This window comes from Lepisma saccharinum, chromosome 4, assembly GCF_977018435.1.
Source record: "Lepisma saccharinum chromosome 4, izLepSacc3.1, whole genome shotgun sequence".
NCBI lineage: Eukaryota > Metazoa > Arthropoda > Insecta > Zygentoma > Lepismatidae > Lepisma > Lepisma saccharinum.
Genome location: NC_139232.1, coordinates 64,305,232 through 64,328,046, shown reverse-complemented (window position 1 = coordinate 64,328,046; position 22,815 = coordinate 64,305,232). Strand labels below are relative to the sequence as shown.

Genomic DNA, 22,815 nt, shown 5'->3' with positions numbered 1-22,815 from the left:
TCACAGTACTAAACAGTCCACCTTTTGAGGGCTGTTGCGCCACGGGTTTTAGTATTACATTAATCGTTACTTGGTATCCTGCACACAGCCTAATATCACTAGGAACAACTCATGTACAATAAGTACATATTTGATATAACTTAGAGCAACCAAATCTTTGCTTTCGATCTGTTTCTATGCAAATAGGGCTCACTTAAATATTAATACCCAACAAGTTATCTGGTTAATGTCTATATTGTAAGAAAAAGGTACACAACATCGGTGCAAATCGCCGCTCCCCCTTTTCGGCGACCCTTCCTGCTAATACTCTGCCTCCCAATAAAATATTCTGGCGTATTCACAGCAAATGAAATAATATTAAATTTTACAATGAATGAACTTCAGCTTGAGAAATAGACTATTCTATTTCCACTGTATAAATATTTCTTTACCTTGCTGTTTTTATATTCAACATCTATCAACATGAATGTAGCAGAAGCAGCTGTATGTAGCAGACGACTCATTCGCAGTGCAAGTTTCATTCGCTGAAGCTGCCGAAAGATCCCGCTAGGTGGCAACGTTTACGCTGCGACGCCATATTACAAACATGTATGGTTCATCTCGTGGTAGTGTATTGGGTGGATTTAGTTTTGAGGGAGAATCTCTCCCAGATTTTAGTGAATTTGACACAACGTCTATAGTGTTGGAGTATCAAAAAGAAAGGTAAGGTTTCGTGTTTTTTACTTGTTTAGTTAGTTTTGCATGATGCTTTTTGTGGAACCTAGGAAATTTGTTCTAAATATAGCTTGCACCGGGAATCCGTACCAGAAGCTAAGCGTACAATTTCGGAGACGGTGAAAACTTTCTTTTCACTAAATTGTTTGTGGATCGTGCACCATGTTACGAGGACAAATTGTTAGTGACAAGCGATTGAAAGTGCAGGTTATTTTATTGATGGTCTAAAGTGACAGAAAAAAACTTTCTGAAAGTTACGAAAATTAGGTCAATCTTCGACCTAACTTCATCCGTCCGAAACTTGAAGGAACGCCTCCTTCACGTTGAATCATCGCATGAGAATGCACCGAGGTATACGTTACGACATCGTACTTTTTGAAAAATGTGTTTACGTTACACACATATTTTGTATCTGTATTATTTTATTTATTTCAAATGACTAAACCTTATAGCAAAACTCGTTTACATTTTCATTTACAAAATCTATTTTGTTATTATTAAAACATATATCTTCCCAAATTACTTAGTATTAGTACTTTTGTACAATGTATACAGTACAGAATTTGATTTTGACCGCGGTTAGGATATATGTTGTGTATGCTACCTTTGCATTAATTGGTGGAACTTATTTTCGTACGCAAATATTCTACATAATATATTTTTTTATGTGTGGTTTATTGGAAGAAACATATTAGATAGCATCCTTTCCGATGCCGGGGGGAGGGGGTGGGGAAATGGGAGTCGTGATAGTGACCCATTAAGATTATCAGTGGTTTCTCCAGGCAGAATTTATAATATAAAAATTAAGGATTTTACACTGACCTTTATTGTTGTAAGTATTTTTTGCTTTAAAAACATAGGCTGTTTGCTGATTTTAATTTTTGTAGTTTTCCAAAAAGAAAATACTAAGGTGATAATTTTCATAAACTATGTCTGTGCAACAAACAATTCCACAGAATTGTGGATTATTCCTATTTTATGTAATTCATGCTTATTCTGCCCTTATTTATTTCTTCCTGTTTTCCATGGTGGAGTTAAGGTTTTGGAGCCCTTTTTTCACTTGACCATTTTTACATATAGATTTTTGTACATGGGAGTTTAGCAGACTACATACATTACATCAGGTGAAATGTTGAAAAACAGAAAACAATATAAAAAATACAACGTATGAAGTGCAACATGTTAGGTTCTTTGTTGATTACAGAATTGGTTTTTGCATGTATTGTAAAGGTATTTGTGCTCAAACAGAACATCACTTGTCAATAGTTTGACTGGGTGAATGCATATAGGGGTAATTCCATACAAAAAGGGACGAAATAAACAATGTTTGCAAATACATCTAGTGAAATGTTATCTGTATGGGTAAATAGTATACTTTCCATAGTTGTTTGGCAACAGTGTAAAATTCCCTACTTTCCACATGGCAGCTACGAAAAGTTCCCTGTAAAGTGACTGCTGGTTTCCAAGAGAATTTCTTTATCAGGTAATGTTTTTTTTCATTTGAATACATAATGAGGTAAAATTTTCGTATCACCAAAACGTATTTCTTCAATTTTACAGGAGAAAGTACTTACCGAAATGGGTTTATTTATACTTTAGGAAGGTCTTGGAAGTTTGCTTTCAACTCGTTGAAATTTTTTTGCCGATAAATCATGTAATTTTCGACATTAATGTCCCTCCGATGCATGAAAGCTGTTCCCTTGATGTCCGTCTACTACGTGAACCAAATATTTGCGAGCGTTTCATGACGTAACAACCGGTCAATGTTTCCAAATGCGCGGTTTTGTAACTGTGTAACAGTTCTAGAACGTAAATAAACGTGAGTTACTGTTCATCATTTCTGATTACGAACTTGCGACAACATGACGTGCACAGGATCAGTGGCGTGCTCAATGCAAGGTTGATGGGGGTGATGACCCCCCCCTTTCACCCAGTATCTCTAAGGCTATTTATGAATGGTTCGTGGGCTATTTATGTATGGTTCGTGGGGCTATCAGTGAATGGTTCGTGGGGCTATCTGTGAATGGTTCATGGGGCTATCCATGAATGGTTCGTGGGGCTATCCGTGAATGGTTTGTGGGGCTATTTATGAATGGTTCGTGGGGCTATCTGTGAATCGTTCGTGGGGCTAGCGCCAATGGTTCGTGGGGCTATCCGAGAATGGTGTGTGGGGCTACGAATATTTTTTTTGAAACCAATTTTTAACTATTGAAACCTTTGCGTGGCCCTACTAACCTATCCACGCGCCAATGGTTCGTGGGGCTAGCACCAATGGTTTGTGGGGCTAGCGCCAATGGTTCGTGGGGCTATCTTTTTCACTATTGAAACCTTTGCGTGGCCCTACTAACCTATCCACGCGCCAGTGGTTTGTGGGGCTAGCGCCAATGGTTCGTGGGGCTATATTTTTAACTATTGAAACCTTTGCGTGGCCCTACTAACCTATCCACGCGCCAATGGTTCGTGGGGCTATCTTTTTCACTATTGAAACCTTTGCGTGGCCCTACTAACCTATCCACGTGCCAATGGTTCGTGGGGCTAGCGTCAATGGTTCGTGGGGCTAGCACCAATGGTTCGTGGGGCTATCTTTTTCACTATTGAAACCTTTGCGTGGCCCTACTAACCTATCCACGCGCCAATGGTTTCAGTTGCTTTGTTTTATTTCAATCACTTATCGCACAACACTCTTGCTACCTTGCGTTCTGACGTCAGCAGACTGAAGTTTATTTTTAGGCTAAAGGCCTATGTTGTTATCATTAAAATTTCAGTAACCACCAAACGTCTCTAATTCCCTTATTTTCGTATTTTCCACATTCATACTTACGTATTCTCCATACTAGTACCTAGATATTTTGCTATCAAGAAGGTCGCAACACTGCATAACCACTGATCATGGACTACGCTAGTCCATGTCGCGTGTAACGCAAGCAAAAGCGAAGAAAATAAAAATACTCCATATTTCGAAAATTGAGATTATTTGCCTGCAAAAAACCAAACGCGAAATAGAAGAATCCTTACGAATGCAGAATATGTAAGTATCAATGTGAAAAATACGAAAATAAGGGAATTAGAGACGTTTGGTGGTTACCGAAATTTTAATCATAATGATATTTAGGCTTTGGCTCTGTGGTCATCTAACCCACCCTTGATTTCGCAAGGAAATTTTTTTCTTATGAAGATTATGTGTTGCTAAGTGTGAAGAAAGAAATTCTGGAGTGCGGAAAGTAATTTTTGGAGTTCTACGTGCTATGAAACTTACATTTTTTAATATTTAAATTCCTTACCTATGTAACGTTCCTATGATTTTCCATGGCTTCCATCATGGCTGTGCATCATGGATTCTTGTCACAGGTGCATGTCTACATATTCTTTTTTTCTGCTTATGATTGACTTGTGGAATGGGATAATTTGCGATATGTTGTTGTGATGTATTGGCAGGTTGGACATTTCAGACATTACAATTGATTTGTGATCCTCAGCATGTGTAAATACGTTATCCTGTGGAACATAGTGCACATTTTTTTTTTGGCAACTGCAGGCTGTAAAGGGGAGGGTTGTATTTTCTGAATGACTTGTGGGATGGGATAGTTTGAGACTTCTTATTTTTATGATGGAACGGAAGAAAATAGTAGTATTCTGTGGAAAAGGACAAGAAATACTATTGACATACGACTTACTTCTCTTTTGGACTTTGAAATTTAATTTCAACCTGCAATTCAGTGACTGGCCTTGGAAGAAAGAGGTAAGTTACCTTCTGAGGTTAAATTTTAGCCTTAATTTTTTTGTACCTTCATCTGTCAGTGCGGAAAATACTGTTCGGGGCAGGTGGTTCAGCCAGTTTCTAACATGCCTTCCAAAATAACTCTATAGAGACAGACGTTGCCACGATAGCGGTTGCAGGTGACAAGTTACTTCAGGAGCGGAGCCCAGAATTGGCGGGAAATTTTGACAGCAATTTTCGTGACATTTAGTACGGGTGCTACGAAACTAACATGGCCGCAAGTAAACTTCCACCTCGCAACTTCAAACTTTTGTATCTCAACTATAAACGGCTGTACAGTACTAAATACTTCTTTCCGCGCTCCAGAATTTCTTTCTTCACACTTAGCAACACATAATCTTAATAAGAAAAGAAAAAAATCTTCCGAAATCGAGGGTGGGTTTGATGACCACGGATCCTAGGCTTTACAAAGTTAATTAATGGCTAATTTGCTTCAAAATTTAGTGATGTGCTAAGGATTATATTTATTAGAAGTTATCTAATTTAGCAGGTTTTTGTAGGTAGACTAGCTTGTAACGTACTTAGTAGCTTGTAAGCGAGTGCTGAAAAAACAGCTTACCGCAAGCAACTAATATCTAGTAACAGTAACCTGAACTTGTGTAACGTAAGTGACCAGTACTTTTGCAACTTAAGTGACTAATTGTTTTACAAATTAATTGCTGTTTAAAATTATATAATGAGCCATCTATACATGGTTTAATTTAATTAATATTAAAAAAAATAAGGTCACACTTTTACTTTAGTAGATTTTCATGAATTTGTCTTGATAGAAGGTTCCTTTATAATCATGAATGGGCCTCTGGAGTTGAATAAAGTAATTCTGTTGCCTTGTAAAAAGAAGGGGCCGGAGTCTTTATTTGCTTCAGTTTTAGTGCCAGAGTTTTTCAACCACCAGGCTGCAAAAGGTCCGCTGTGCTAGGGGGTTGACGACTAATTTAAATGTAATTTTATATTTGACAGCAAGTCTATACATAATTGAACTATGATTATGCCATAGTTGACATATTAATATTAATTAAGGTTGCATATTAATTTCCATATAAACTTTAAAGATCATAAATGTACACTGCCCTCCAGAAATTAAGCAACAACAAGAAAATGTGAGGTAAAAGAGAAAACAGTTGGAGAAAAGAGAAGAAGAGTGGTGGGCACGCTGAAAGAAAACAACGAATGCGTTAGGGATCATATTCCTTATTAGTGTCAGACAACGGTCACTTTCGTTACAAATAAAATATGTACACCCTCCGGCCTTGCGTTTGATTCTATTGGATGATCACCATTTGTTGCTTAATTAATGGAGAGCAGTGTATATATGAGTGAAATTTTTGGGTTTATGGCATCAACTTGTAAGAAATAATTTACTGGGCTGTGGTCTCACAAAGGTTGAGAACCAGTGCAACAAGCAGCCAAAATACACCACTAAGTACCGCGTGACTAGGTTTAGCAGCCTTTTAACCAAATTCTACATGATGTCTTTCAAAAACCTGCTAAATTTGATAACTTCCAATAAATATTATATTTAGAACATCACTAAATTTTGAAGCAAATTATCCATCAACTTCGTAAAGTCTAAATACTAAATATCATTATGTATTCAAATGAGAAAAACATTACCTGATAAAGAAATTCTCTTGGAAACCAGCAGTCACTTTACAGGGAACTTTTCATAGATGCCATCTGGAAAGTAGGGAATGCTGGGGAATTTTAGACTGTTGCCAAACAACTATAGAAAGTATACTATTTACCCATACAGGTAACATTTCACTAGATGTATTTTCAAAAATTGTTTATTTTGTCCCTTTTTGTACCTGGGGTAATTCCACGGTCACTTATGTTTGAATTTTTTATTACTCACACACTAATACCCTCTTCCTAATTCGGACTGGTAATGTAAGTGACTGTTATTTTATTTTTTCTCTCTTTACACATTAGTATTTTTAATACCTCAAAATAGTTTTGAGTTCCAAGATACTATATCTAAGTTGACACAAAGTTATATTTTTGAAATCGTGAAAACAGAACAGGAATAAAATTGCAAGTTTGCTTTTCACATATTACTGTCACATTTTGTGTAACGTAAGTGACCTTTTTATTTCATTTTTTTTCATTATACAATGAATAACATTGATCAAATTTGAGTGAGAAAGTTGAATTATAATTTTAATTAAGCTAAGGAAATTTTAAACTGTGGTAGTAAATTATTGTGAAATCACATTTCAAATAATTTTATCTTCTCTGAATGTAACGTAAGTGACCGTGGAATTACTCATAGTGGTTCAGATCCCACTTTAAACTATAGGTCCAGTCCTGATTAGCCTTACTGTGCATAAACTGTTAATTTAAAATACATTGTTTGGTGCAGTTTCATGTCACCAAGTTTACTCCTTTTGCGTAAGAATACAATACTACTTGTGGTATACACACACACACACCGCTAGTACATATGTACAACACTGAGTGTTTGTTTTCTGTACTATGTCATTTCTACAGAAGATACAGATGTTGGCTGTGTGATGCAACAGTCCCTCCTTGAATTTTGTGAATTTTAGTTATTTTTCTGTGAATGTTCAGTGTTTTTGTACCTTAAGAGTATGAGGTATTCACTACAGGCATTTGAATGTATTCTGAAACTTTTCAGATTTCACAGTACTGCTTACTAAATTGTATTTAGTAATTATTGCATGCTTTAGATACATCTCACCAAGATTAATTCACATGGTCGGTGGCGGTGGTAATCACAGCATGCTGTGATGCCATAGGACCTGTGTTCGAATCACGATATGGGCATGGGTGTTCTTTGTGAGTGTTCATTCATCAATTTCATCATTCATCCTCATCTTCGTGATTAGCCAAAAGTGGCAGAGAAGCAAAGTAAAATAAATCCAATCAATTGATTCACATGTTCGGAATCGTAATGCGTGGATCAATGGTAAAAATTATTAAATTTTGAGAACCGTAGAACCTAACTGCCTAAATGTCTTGTTGATTATGTTGAGAGAGAATAGCATAACTACCAGTGAGAAAACTAATGTTCCTTGACAGCTACTAGCCTATAGCTGTTCACAACTCTTCAGTATTTCTTTTTCTGCTTTGTTTGATATGTTGTGGTGATTGTTAGGTTAGTATGTGAGTCTGTATACCCCCCATCCGAATATTTGTTTCCGTGGTGGGGCAGCTTGATTTTCCTTCTTAAAGGATAACTAATGTTTTCCCTGTTTATTTATGATAAGGTTTGGATTGTGAAATGATTGTTCTGTGTTAGAATTCAATGTTAATAATGACATTTGACAATGATTTGTCAAAAAATCTGATATATTACAGGATAGTTGTTTGATGCAAGTTTGTGCACTATAAAAAAATTGATATTGTCTTCCAAGCAATATATTCTTGTAACAATAAAAAATCAAGGGGGTGGGGTTGGCCATATCCAGACTAAGTTTTTCAGTTTTGGTGCGAATAGTTGTTGCAGTCAATGCCAAATGCCACCTAGATATATTGAACTGGACTCCATGGTACAGCAGCCCTTTGAGGGCCAAATGTAATGTGTGGTCAGCACCAGTGGCGACTCGTGGCTTTTTCGGAGTGTAGGAAGAAGTTATGGTAAACCGAGGAAGGTTTGAAAAATGGGTTCAATTACATTCACACGTCTTGCTTAGTACTACCCATTGCATTTAGAATGTTAGCTGCAGACCCATGCTCAAGATGTGGCAAGGGGCCCTTGCTCCTCACTTTGAACTATAAAATATTTAAATGTGAATCTATAAAAATGAAGGAAAATAACATTGGCGATATTTCAGATTTTGCAAGAATTTAGATTTTCTTCCCCCTCCCTGTCGTGTGGATTGACGATAATAAAAAAAGTGTTGCTTAAACTTCAAAATTATGCTAAATGCTTCTAAATTGTGGTAGGATTTATTATTAATTATTTTTTTTTTTTTGGATATTTGTAATTCTGCATCTGCTTCTCTAGAGTTATCAACTTGTGTTACTTATTTTTAACAGTTTGTAATAGTGTAAATCCCTCCCCCCCAATTGTTTAAAATGGTGCAACAAACAACATGGGTTCAACATTGAACATAAAAAGGTTTGAGAAAATTATTTACCCCCAACTTTCTACCGATTTCCTACCATAAAATCTCCTGACGAACTAAATTGGGCAGGATGAAGAAAAGATAGAGGATGGATTGTGACATGGTTGTATAAAAGCTTTCCGCTGGATCGGCATACTCCCTTTCGTTTGAAGCATGTCTGCTGGTGAAGTAGAAATAAGATTTGGACACAATTTTATTTTTATTTCCTGAAAACATATTCCTTTGAATTCGATTTCCCTCTCCCAGGGGTTGACGTTTACAGATTATGCTAGAAATTGTGCTAAGTGCCAACAAAGATCAAATTGTGCTTGGTTGAGTAACATTTTGTTGGGGTTGTCATTGCTGATTGAGGAAAGTCTTGCTGGTTCCTCGATCGTCGTAACCTTTCCCTACTCCCTTGCACTGCCCCTTCCACCCCTCCCCATCTGTCTGTAGGATGACCGCCGAGATTCCTCAGCGATCGGCAAAAAAGCCAGTGTTCATCATCTTGGGTGTTTGGACTGCTACTGGAACGAGCGAGAGTAGTCAACTCTTGACAGTAGCTAACCTAGGCAATAGCACGTGCATTGCGTTCATAATTTTATAACACACATTAAACTCCTAAAAAGTAGAGAACTGGAAATAAGTAAAAATGAACTGTAGGAGGTTCCTCACTTCCTACATGGAGGAATCTCCTCTGGTCAGAACATTTAGTCCCATTTCTTCTGTTGTCTAGCCTTCTAGCGCAGTATATTCCTTATACCCTTTCGTTAACCTTACTCATTAGCATATACCTTCAACTTTCATTTCGTTTATGATAGGGCTGAGCCGATACCACTTTGAACTGATGCCGATACTCGTACCGATTCCCACCGATATCGATATTTGAAAATTGCAATGATTAAAATTTGTTCAAAATATTGATCAATATTGGTGTGTAAATATTCTTTTCCAATTATATGCATCAATTTACTAAGAAATTTTGCTTTATAATATTCAAGAATTACACCAGAATATTAAAATACGTATTATGTAATCATAAAATTTTCGGGCAAATTTGGTGCAAAATGAATAGAAAGTTTCAATTTTGCATAATTTCCAGGATAATGAAACACCATGGAAGTATCACCCAGCATTTTTTGCTGACCCCATGAAAGACCAATATGCGGGAAAAGTATCTGTAGAGGAATTCATACAGATACTTTCCACCACTGGTATACATCAATTACCTTGGTTTCACGTGATCACTTATATTATTGAGAATGGGCGAGGGCGAGAATATCTATGCAACTCAGCATTCTATCACCATCATTTGACTGCTATAATAATTTTATGAAAATGTGTAGGCCTACAGTTAATTTTAACACAACCTTCACTACCTATATTGGTTGAGATCTTCACGCAGGTCCTTAGTAACATGAGATCTGCCTTTTGTTATCAAAACCAATATGGAGGAAGTTTACTTAACATAATTTCAGATTTCAAAGTGTCGAGTCTCAAAGTTAGAGAAAACATGGTCTCCACTTATCGCTGCATGAAACTTCGCGTATACCCTGTGAACATTTTGGGACTACAGCACTGTCGTGTATTATTAAATCAGAATAATGGCCTCCCTGGTGGTAACCCTGGACCACTGATAAATCCTCCCTGGCACCTTCATGTACAAGAGGTCCTTGTAACCGGCAGACGAGGTGAAGCCTTGGCTCCGGAGAGTAATCCTCCAAGGCAACCATTTATTCTCACTCTCCATATAGACAACGTTCTCAAACACATCATTTGTCCAGGGATTGAAGTATGATTTAATATATTACACACTACCCTGAAGACGGAAGCTGAATCAGCCTCCGAAATGTTGGTATTTTTAATATTCACACAGTGGTAAAAAGTCCAAAACTAAGAATGCATGAATTACCACTGATCAGCTACAAAGAAGAATCTATCAAATATTATATGTAGATCTTATCATGATTTCATGTTCACAATCTGGTAATTATATAATTACTCAATTCTGAAGTGAACTTTGTGTTCGGACAGATCTAGGGATACCATGTAGAATATGAAAATTGAATTGACACGCTATTTTATGAAAAACAGGTTTTCTTAATCTCCTTTTCAGTATATGCTGGCACAACTAAAAGCCATGTAAATTATTAAGCTGCTTTTATAAGATCAAAAAATTAATGGTTAATTGATTAACGCTACTTTAGATGGATATTTAGAAAAGGGTGGGGATGGTAGAAGTTAAATGGATTATGTTGGTAGGTTATCTTTCTTGGTGACTAACTTTTCCAGAGCAGTTTTCTTGTCCTTCTAGAAACGTCTCTCGACTATTTCTATCCTTACACACTGAGTCTCATACAAGTGACCAGTATCGTGTCAGGTTTGTGTCCTTTGCTAACAGCCTCTGTGAGATGTAATGCATGTGGTACGACAGTCTTTAAGTGACTACAGAAGATGAAATTTCCAATTGTGGAAAAGAAAATATCAGTGATATGTTCTCATTTCCAAGTGTTCGTTTTAACAATTTATTTTATTGAAATTCTTTAAGTTTTGCTTTCAAGACTAGGATTTACAGCAACAATGATGTTCTGTTGTGCTCTGTTTGCAAATCTATAATGATCAGTAACCTCTGGTGTAAATCATTTCGCATGGGTGGATGGTTTCTTGCAGTAGTTCATTGATATAATTCATTACAATTTCTTCAAGCACTTCCTTCATGTTTAAATTTCTGGAATATTTTACACTGTTGGAACATGTCTGTGTAGGGTTGTCGCTCACATGAATCTGTTGGAGGCCACTGTTCTGATCTTGTCTAAAAGTAAATTATATAATGTACATGCTTCTGATGAGAGCACTTCCATCATCTGCATCGTACTGATAAGGAGTGGACAGAGCACTTGAAGATTTATTTAATATGATAGTGACTCCTGATAATTATGACATACTAGAATGTGATAGATATGCTGTTACATTTTCCTCCTCACAATGCATTTTTGTTTTGTGTTTAGTGGCATTTGACTGTAGTGTATGGTCCAATTTTCCTTAAAGGATTGTCAGAGGTATGGAGAGATCATAAGGAAAGTATCACTGTTGCATACCCCTGCTGTGGTTGATGTATAAAATTAAACTCATTATTTCCGCCTCTCACTTAATCGAGGTGGCTGGTGAATGACAAGACGTACAATTGGAATTTGAAATTTGTGACATACAAGGTTGGATAATTTATTAAAAAACTAGCTGATTGGCCGGGTATTTATTTATACCAATCTTCTATTAGACAGGAAAATAATGAATTCCAACTATAGTGTAAAATGAACATGGAGTTGAACGACATTGGGAGTGTCACTATTAATCTTGGCGGCTCCGAAAACTATGGATTCCACACTAATATCCGTCGTTTTACATGTCATCCTCTTCCCACCTCCACCCCTAGGAGTGCCAATGTAACTAATTTTATTTACAGGTAAATGTCATCGTGAATGTCACGAATTAGCTTAGCGACTCTGAAAACTATGGATTCGACACTAATGTAGTTCATTTTTGACATTTTTTTCATCCCCTTTTCATGCCGATAGGTGATGAACTTGGAGTTGAACGACATTGGGAGTGTCGCTATTCATCTTAGCTACCCTGAAAACTATGGATTCCACACTAATGTCGGTTGTTTTATTTTTACATGTCATTCCTTCCCACTCCCACCCCTAGGGGTGTCTTACCCCCATAGTATTTCTTTCGAGATTGCAAGTGATCCGTGTACCAAATTTGGTTGAAATCGCTCCAGGTGTTCGAGAGTTATGCCAGAACAAACACACATACTGTATATAAACACATACATGCATTTTTATATACGAGGCGCATGTAAAATAAAAGGGCCGATATTTTTTAAAAAACAAGAAAATGATAGAAGAAATTTATTGTGATTGATAAACAAGTACATACCTTGGCTATTTTTCGACGTAGTCACCATTAACCTCCAGACATTTCTGATAGCGTGGCACAAGCTTCCGTATACCCTCTGCGTAAAAATCTGCTGCCTGAGAGTGCAGCCAGTCAAGAACTGATGTCTTGAGCACGTCACTGTCGTTGAAACGCTTCGATGCAAGCCACTTTTTCAGGTGAAGAAAAAGAAAGAAATCGCTGGGGGCAAGGTCGGGACTGTAAGGGGGATGATTGAATAGTTGATCGGGATGGTGGAATCTTGATGGATGTCAGCTGCATTCTGTCCTTTGGCGTTCAGAAATCATGTGACAGATCTCACTTCACATTTGGCGGGATTTTGTATTATGGCAGGCATTTCACGTTACTGCTACTCGCACGTACGCAACCCCACTCTGACGATTCTATCTCTGTTGCAAGCACAGAAAACTAGCGCATGCTCTACTTCATCAGTGTTGCCAACCCCGCGTAAAAAATTATCGGCCTTTTTTTTTTTTTTTACATGCGCGTCGTATATAGAGATTAATGTCTTACAGTTCCCATTAATTTGCTTCCAAAATTCATGTGTTACTGTAGTCATAAAATAATATTTAACTGTTTACACAAGTACCACATCCATTGTCTGTAGTGCACGCTTTTCCATTGTAACAATATATGCACAAGTTTAAAGCAACAAACAACAAAGCATTCTCCGTCTGGCAAATCTTCAGTTCTGAATTTTTCAAGGTAATATAAAGTAACAAAGTATCATTACAAATCTAGTGTGTTCGGGAAAAGTCACAAACTGTTGCTTTCATTGAAGTCGGATTGAATCAATTAAAGAAAGTTTTATGAGTATATGTGCATATGTAAATATTCTAAACAGTTGAAAGAGTACATAAAAGAACTGTCTACTGTAAAGTAGAATTTTTTGACTCTAAGTGCTTTTCCCCGAACATCTTAGAATTATTCTTGTGATTACGGTAACTTGTTTTGTTAATCTCGGACTAGTTGCTCAAGTATGTAGAATAAATAAATGTAGAAATTCCGGTTTCCATGGAATGGTGATGTGATCAGCCTACACCAGGCCACACTGATATCTATCCATTCATGAGAGACTGGTCAAATTGAGAAAATTCATATCAGAGAACCATTCCGGGAATCGAATCGGGACCGCCACAGCTCATTTTGAAAGAATATATATATATATATGGCATAGTTGAAGGTTTGTAAGAAATAGGCCGGCCTAGCAATTCGGTTGTGTGTCTTCTTTCGGATAGGTGGCTTGAACACCGGCATTTACATTGGGATAACTGTGTTTGTAAGCGTGACTGTCCGGAATGAGAGTGTTTGGGCGTCTTATCCATAGCTTACTAATCTTTATCACCAATACGTTTCGCAACTTCCAGTAACAAGTGACGAGTAGGTTGAGCGTAAACACAGGTTTCTTGAACATTGAGAACTTGCTTCTTGATGTTCAATTATTATGGTCAGATATCTAGTGCTCCAAGTGGAAAGTTTTAGGTGGGGAGATGTTTGCTGGAAACTTGGGGTTGTCTGGTGATGCTTCTATATTTTAAAATGGTGACAGGTGAGAAGATGCTTTGCATAAATGTTCCTAGCACCAAGGAGACTGTGTAATGCAGTTCTTTGTCGGGTAATTTCTAAGGCTACGAATGCTGTCACATTACCAAGAACTATTTAATTCCGAGTTCATCAAAATTCTAAATCGTCGTAATATAATTTTGCTAATTAATGAGGGACCCTTTTCTTTTTATGTCAAGTGTTGAACGTGGGACTTCCAGTGTAGCCGGAGAGGATTTTTAATAATAGTAATTTAATCTCCGAAGGACGTCACATTGATTGATTGGTTGAAAGCGAATTACTCCAGCTTTTGTAAGAAAAGCAGGGGAGTGAAGAAGGGTGACAGTGAATCTCTGGGGATTCTCTGAGTCGTCTTCAGCTACCCTCGTCATCAGGCTTTCAGCGGACGTAATTGTCAGCTACAGTGCTTGCCACAGAGTCACGTGATGGATTTAACCAGCTAGATTGATACACAGAAGGAATGATATGATGTCGGGGAGTGCCAACGCGTCAGCTGTATCTCCAAGGCTCAAGCACCTCCCACCTAAAATCATCTTCAAGCAGTGGTTGACTTGTTTGTCTTAGTAGAAACGAATGTTGAACAGTTGTTTTTTTATTGGTTTTGTGTGTTTGTTTCTATATTTCCATGACATAATAGAAATAGTAATTAATATTGTATCATTACTACATTTTAAAAATTGGAGTACGTGCTCTTGCTAAGGTTAGGGCAGCTTTTGGTTAGAACTATCACAGTAAATAAAGATACTGTTGTTATTGCCCCCATTCCCTACCCTGGAATACATAGCTTGAGCTTGATTGATTGAGTTGATGTTTTAAGTCCACTTTATACACAGTAAGGCTAATCGGGACAGCTTAAAGTGGAATCCGAACCACTATGTGCCTCCACCGGGTATCGGATCCGGGACCCCTTGATTACTAGACGACGATGCTACCACTGCACTATCGGTGAGGCACAGCTTGGGCTTCATAGCCTATTTCAAATGAAGGATATCAGGGCTCCCGCCTTCCAATCCCGGCCTGAGCATGGGTGATCTTTGTGAGTGTCCCTTCATCTATTTCTTCGTATCGTCACTCATCCTCCTCGTTGTGATTAGCCAGAAAAGCGAGGTATAATCAAATGAAGGACATTTGAGCAGGTTTAGAAAAATACAGGGCGCCCGATCGCCATAGCGCAAATATGTGCCAAGAAAGACATGAATCCAACTAGGATTAAGCTACACATTTTAATGTATTAATTAATACAAGATTGGATTGAAAGTAATTAATTCTTCCGCCAGAGTGACATTCCCAAAGGCTCAACTGGTAACAGCATGAATAATCGCAGCAGATTTTAGAATTCGTCTAGGAATAGTGAAAAAAAATATAATGGCATGTGTATTATTCTGATTTGATGATACACTTGATACAGGAAAAAACACATACTGTACTCGTTATTTTTTTTTTAAAAAAAAGGTAATGCAAAGTTCCATAAGCGAACTACTAATATTAAAAAAATATATTTTTTGACACTGAATTTGAAAATTCAGGAGGCAGGTGAAAATTTTCAGACGCTATGGCCACGCATGTAGTTTAAACCATACTTTGTTTGTGTGTGTATGTATAAAATATATACATACATGAGGTTCTTTACCGGCTCATCTTAGGTTGGTGGAATAATTGGGAATGCAATGGCAAACGTTGCCAAGAAAATATGTTTCATCAGCTATTCGGGATACTGTTGCTTTGTACTGCAACCCTTTCTGCTATGCTTTTATGTTATAATGCGAGCATTGATAAGTTTCCTCTTGCCAGTTGGTCCGTTTGTAATAAACGGCGTCTCGAGTTTACAGCCTTTGTGAGCAGCACTACCTTAAGTAGGCGTAGATCGTTATGAACCTGATATGCACGCTATTCGCATGATAAACCTTTACATACGTGAGCACGTGTTGTTAATAGCTTGGACAAGGCTAGATCAAGTAGCAACAGAGAAATGAAACATTCGTTCGCCGATAGAGCAGGCAACTGCTATCATGTCGAAAGCAAACATAGCCTAATCTAATGTACCAGCGCGTGTCTCCTATGCAGGTAGAATTCAGTCGATTGTGTAAGGGAAATAATTGAGTACCTTTTGAAGGTACGAGGGGCGATCAGGTTGCTCCGACCCTAACATAGAAGGAATGACGTCACGATTGATTTTTTATTTTGTTATTGTTTAGTGATCCTTTATATGCTTTCAATCTGAATTGCAAGTCTAAGTAACGTACAGTTTTCTTTTTACAGGGGTTTAACTGAGTGAAGTTGTGTCAATGTGCCAGAATGGAGAAAACTGAGGCGAGAGCTGTGATTAAATATTTTGTGAAGAAGAAGTGGACGGTATCCAAAATTCATGAGGACTTGGTGGATACATTAGGGGACAGTGCTCCTTCATACAATATGGTGAAGAGATGGTGTCGTGAATTTAATTGTGGGAGAGAGTCGTGTGAGGATGAACATGCAGGTGGAGCACCAAAAACTGTCGTGACGACCGAAAACATTAACAAAGTCCACGATATCGTGCTGAAGGATCGTCGAGTCACTATCCGTCATGTTGCTGATATGTGTGGTCTGTCATATGGCACTGTGCAAAACATAATTACCCAGGAATTGCAAATGAAAAAAATTGCTGCAAGATGGGTCCCTCGAAACCTCACCCTAGATCAGAAGCGCACCCGAGTGCTCATCAGTCAAGAACTTCTTGACAAGTTTCGTGCTGATATAGACGATTTCCTTGCCCGATTTGTAACTATGGATGAAACATGGGTCCATCACTTCGACCCAGAAACAAAATCACAAAGCATGGAGTGGAAACACCCACATTCTCCACCAACGAAGAAGTTCAAGGTGCAAACGTCAGCCAAGAAGGTGATGGCCTCAATTTTCTGGGACTGCAAGGGTGTCCTTCTTGTGGACTATCTACAAAGAGGCCAAACCATCACTGGCACATACTACAGTGACCTAATCAAGAAATTACGTGATTCCATCAAGAAAAAGAGGCGTGGGATGTTGACGCGTGGTGTGCTCCTTCACCAGGACAATGCACCTGTCCACACCTCACGCATTGCGAGGGCCGCTATCGCAGATGCATCGTTCGAATTGCTGCCCCACCCACCCTATTCCCCAGATTTGGCCCCCAGTGATTTCCATTTGTTCAAACATTTGAAGAATGACATTCGTGGGCAAAAATTTTCTGATGATTCTGAGGTGATAAGGGCTGTGGACTCATGGTTGGAGGACCAGTCGGAAGATTTTTTTTTGCAAGGTATCCACGCGTTGGAGCACCGATGGGAGAAGTGCATTGGAGTTGCAGGGGAGTATGTTGAAAAATAAAAATAAAATTGAAACCCTATTGCCGCTCTTTCTATGTTAGGGTCAGAGCAACCTGATCGCCCCTCGTAATAAAGGCGTTGAATTTAATCATGCGGGTGTAGACCTTGGATAATGGAATAGTTGTACTTTGTAACAATGAACGTTGCTTCATTTATAAATTTGTCACTTAAGCATTTTGAATACTGGTAGAAGATGGAAATATGTTGCATTAGAAAATGAAATGCGGAATAATTGTGTGCTTGTTTGTTTGAGTTCAGCTTTTAAGTTCACTTCATGCACAGGTAGTCTAATCGGGACTGGAGCTACAGATTCAAGTTGGATCCGATGTGCCATGTGCTTCAAAACGCATGATTTTTACTGGAATATTACAGATGCCTATTCTGGCGCTAGGGTTACGCGGCTGAAGCCAAAGGTCAAAGAGGGCCTCCGACATGGCGCAGTGGTAGCGTCAGTGCCTTGTAATCAAGGGGTCCCGGGTTCGATACCCGGTGGAGGCACAAGTGGTTCGGATCCCACTTTAAACTGTAGGTCCAGTCCCGATTAGCCTTACTGTGCATAAAGTGGACTTAAAACACCAACTCAAACCAAAACCAAACCAAAGGTCAAAGAAGGAAATAACTTACACAAAATGCTTGTGCTATTGTTTTCGCCATTTTAAGAGTATTTTTTGCTTCTTGAAATTGTTTTAAAATTCCCCTGCACTGAGAGAAATTTCGTTCCAATTACCACCACAAGCAATAGCTTCACGAACGTTGAGGTAGTAACTGACATGAATGGAAAAAAAATAAAGATAAATGAAATATGGAATGGTTAGTATGCTCGGAGTCTTGAGAATTTTAAATTGGTCGTGCATCTGAAAACTGTAAATTTCAGTTTATTTGTGAATGTTGAATGGATAAACCACTCCACTAGGATCCCAGTGCAGTAAAGTTTACCTGCATATTTGTCTTTTCATGTCCTTACCTACGCTCCTTTCCAACATGGATAAAGGATTACCAACACATTACTGCTGTTCGACTTTGACGAGGCACGGATTGGTAGTCTGTAGGGTTCTTTACGGTTACAGGGAAGTATAGGATCGTGCTGGATTGTGCATTCCGGAGATTAAGAATACAATCTTAGAAGGCTTTCAGTGGATCACGATTCTTAGGGTGAGAGAATTCGTGTGATGACACCTCCGTTACCTGGGTGAATGCTTTTTGTAACATGCATCCCTCTAACGAGACGCGATGTAGTTTTTCTCCCCTTGCTTTATCTTCGTAGGCTGCGCCTAATTACTTTCCCCCCTGAAACGAACTTTAGATTAAGGGACTTGTAGAGTGGAGAATGGGTATCTTGTGAATGAGGAATGGGACTGGAATTGCCAAATTATCCAGGCTGTGTCGAGTTGATACTGTACTAGAAAGACAAAATCTCTGCTGTAGGGTGTGATAAATATTTCGCCTCAGATATCATTCCTTCCACAGTATGTGGAAGTGGGTAGTACATGATGTGAACTTCGAAACGAAACTACAACTAAGCTACACTCGTTAAAGAGTTGCGCATAATTCCAAATTCCCCTCTCTTTCGTCGTATGATTTTTTCAACCTAATAATTTAACACTTTAAAATTACTGTAATAACACAGCCAGTATAAGCTAAATGTTAACTGTTACCTTAAAAACTTTCTCAATTTTCTTTTCATTTTCTTGCGAAGTGTACAATTTGCTACCAAATAATGTTTATTATCTGTTATTTCCTCCATTCATTCAATCAAACCTTATATTCCTGTGAATTAATGTTTGATTATTAATAATAGAACTTTTGTGAAGCAAGTTAAAAATTGGGTGGAAAGGGGAAATTTTGCTCTTGGTCGTTGCAACACTGACAAGGGCTACATGTGGCAACCGTGGCCTATCTGGAAGATTGAATCGTTGCTTGCAGCTGATTTCTAGGAGAGGTACAATGGACAATTTGGACAAAGCCTTTTACCTGATCGGAAAATAGAAATAGTCACTCCAGGGTGGAGGATGATTGACATGGCTATCGAACACCGTTGTATGCAATATAATGCGTTTAGAATGTAGTATTATACACATGAACAAAATTAATGCGGTAATTATGTTGCTGTTTTATAATGCTGAAATAACTGTCATATTACGTTTGCCGAAACAAAATCACGGGAGAATCTGTGGTAAGCATAGTCCCGTATGTTCTGTAAGTAATGTCAAAGTAGGTCGTTCATTCGGTTTCTTCCAGCATTCAGTTGATTATGGAGATCAGTGCCATCTGTTGATCACATGCTTAGTTACAAGATCTTTGATTGCCTGTTAATTTATTTCAGTAATCAGGCTTCTCTGTCAAAAAGGAATTTAAATTATAGGGATTCTAGAGCTTGTTTTTAAGGATTCCATATTGGTAATTGTCTTCCGACTGTGCAGTGGGTTAACGTAATAGCCATGTTTACTCGAGAAATGAACGAAAATTGCGTGCTGGGGAGAGGACAATATACTCGGGCAATTTCCTTCATCCTTGCCTTGTAAACAAAACCCAGCTCTTAGTATCATTTCAGAGTAATTGCGTTGACTTTCTTGCTGAAATGTAACAGGCCAGAGAACACTCTCCGGCACAGTTTTCGTTCCCTTGGAACTTTCGGGAAGTCCTGCACAGCATCATAAATCTTGGTGTCGCATAAACTTCAGCAAGACGCTGCTCCGGACCAATACATGGTGGCTGTTTTGGTGAGATGCCATTCCGGGGAGCGAGATAAGTTCAAGATAGAATTTGCGAGGGAGGGACGCGATTACAATCGGGGCATGTTTCCCTCGCGAGATTGCCTGGAGGTTCTGGTGAGCCGATGAGATGACTGGCCCGACTTGATCTTGCGGAGTCCGTCCGTATCGAACCGTCTTCCTTTAGGCAAGGATGCAACCATAGGACTATGTGACCAGAATTGCAAATCCACCTCTCCACACTGCGCAATTTTGCTTCGTACTTCTCTTTGAAACAGTCCAATTCGTATAGGGAGGTGTGCAGTGACTAACGTTGTTGCCTTGTGATCAATAGATCCCTGTGGAGGGGTGTTCCCCAATAGTTCAGTTATTTCAATTGTCGTTTTAAGTCCACTTTGTGCACGGAGAGGCTAAGCGGGACTGAACATACAGTTTAACGTGGATTTCAACCCTTTGTGCAATGTGCCTCCACCGGGTATCAAACCCGGGACCTCTTGATTATACAAGGCGGCGACGCTACCTCTACGCCATCGGGAGGCTCCTACAATGGTTCGAATCCCTCTTGCAACTGTAGAGCCAGTCCCGGGTAGCCTATCTGAACATAAGTTCCACTTAAATGTCATGTACAGTCAACGGCAAAGATAATAGTAGATAAATTGTCCATCGCTATTGGCATTCTTTTCTCTTCTACACCCTGTGCTGTTTTAAAGAAGGGAATTCTGTTGATTTTAAGGAGATGTTGGCCTCCTCCCGCATGTTCGCTGTTTTATTTCGTGATCTGTTTCTTGTTGGTTACTGACGTCAGTGCAATCGGCTAGCGGATGGGTGTTGTGCTGCTTGCAAGAGGGAAGATGGAGGAAACTGCAGTGGAATGTCTGACGATCGCAAGGTTCGCTGCGTGGCAATGTGCATTACACCCAGGGACGGCGCTACAGGGGGAGCTAGGGGGAACTGAAGCCCTCCCGGTAGCCCCCCTAGATTTTTGTAGTACGGTAGACGCATTTAAACCGAAAACTTAAAAAGTGAAATTTCAATTTTCCATTATGAAACTTCCATTGGGGTAAATACAATGTTGAAGTACATTTTCTAGTTCGGTTAGGTCGCAATTACTTAATTACGTTGTGTTCTGAAATCAATGGGCCACTGGTCATTCGATACTAAGTAATTTTCCAATCAGGAGTCGCCAAACTTGCTACGAAATCATCTGCCTGCCTGGAAGATGGACGTATTCAGTGGCTGTGAGATTGTTCTTTGATTGTCGTTGGCAGCCTCTGTAAACCGTATCACTATATTTCGGAATAGGTCTAACAGGTACAAATGATTTTTTATAAGAAGGACGACTTTCAAAATCTAAAGAAGTTTTATATTTCCTTTCTGTTTGTTTATTCCTCATTGGAGTACCGATAATTGCATGAGAGTTAGAGATAGATGTTCTCTCATTGGTTTCATCGTTACCTATATATATTCTTAAGTAACTAATTCTCCAGCATTCTTAAACCCGAAGGTTTATGGCTGCAGCAACACAAGCCTTCCTATCCTTATCACTGCAAATATTCGAGAGGGAGAAATACGAAGTTAAAGAATGAAAGAGGTCACAAACTACCTAATTCCTAAACGCTAAAACATTGGAAATATTAAAATTGGCCTCCCAGCCGCCATGGTCTAGCGATGCTGGGAGGCCAATTTATATGCTGCTTTATATCAAGGGGTCCCAGGTTCGATCCCAGTGAAGGTAACATTTCATTAAGTCATTCAGATTCCACTAGAAGGTCTTCCTCTATGTCGTAATGGCAACGTCGTCAACTTGTAATAAGGGGTCCCGAGTTCGATTCTCGGTGGAGCCACATTGCACAGTGGTTCGGATCTCACTTTAAACTGTAGGTCCAGTCTCGATTAACCTATCTGTGCATAAAGTGGACTTCAAGAAACAATTCAATTCCGCTAGAAGCTGTAGCTCTCTTCCCGATTAGCCTCTGTGAATATAATAGACCTTAATACAAATTCAATGAAGTAATCATTGAAATATCAGCAGGCTTGGGCAATTTTCTTGCTCGCAGTCCTAGTCTTACGTGTTAATTAATTATAATTTGTGAGGTTAGGAAATAATTTCTGCAGTACCACCATAGTGGACAAACTTGATTCTGTGCAGAAGAATCAATCTTTGAAGCAAATCTAAAACTATTGATCCAATTCTATGCAGTATTTATACACAGTATATTCTTAAAAAAAATCTTCAGTAGTTATAGGTATTTTCACTAATAAAAATGCCCAGTGTAAGAGTTGCAACTATACTCATTGCTTTTATGTCAATGTATTTCTCTCCTAGTGGAGGCGAATTTGTAGTGAAAATATGTTTGTTCCTTGAGAGTGGCACCTCCTAAGTGGACGGTATTTCTCGCATCCTCCCCATTTTTATCCCTAAGTTCTGAATTCCAGTTGTTGAACAAGGAAAAAATAAGATATTTCATCATAGCAGAGAAAATGATATCATTAACATACGTACTTTCTATTCAAGGGTGGTATTGTTTATTTGATGCCTACTTTATTAATTTAGTTCCGCTTTTTTGAAGCACGAAAAGCTTACAATCTTTTCGCTGGTCCCTACTATTGTGATTTGAACAGTTAGTTATGGCACACTGAGTCAGAAAGGAACTTAAAATAAAGACCCTCCAGTAGCT

At 38.6% G+C, this 22,815-nt stretch overlaps 1 protein-coding gene across 2 annotated transcripts in view; it reads left to right on the top strand.

Moving 5' to 3' along the window:
• Positions 1-559: 559 nt before the first annotated feature.
• Positions 560-22,815, top strand: part of LOC145986526 (transmembrane protein 47) — a 276,873-nt gene continuing 254,617 nt past the window's right edge. The window contains exon 1 of one of the 2 annotated variants that reach the window (XM_083120638.1): positions 560-702. In XM_083120638.1, coding sequence (XP_082976764.1) covers positions 587-702 — 116 coding nt within the window. In that variant the 5' untranslated portion in view covers positions 560-586. The remainder of the gene's footprint in view (positions 703-22,815) is intronic. The other variant, XM_083120640.1, reaches the window with a different exon arrangement.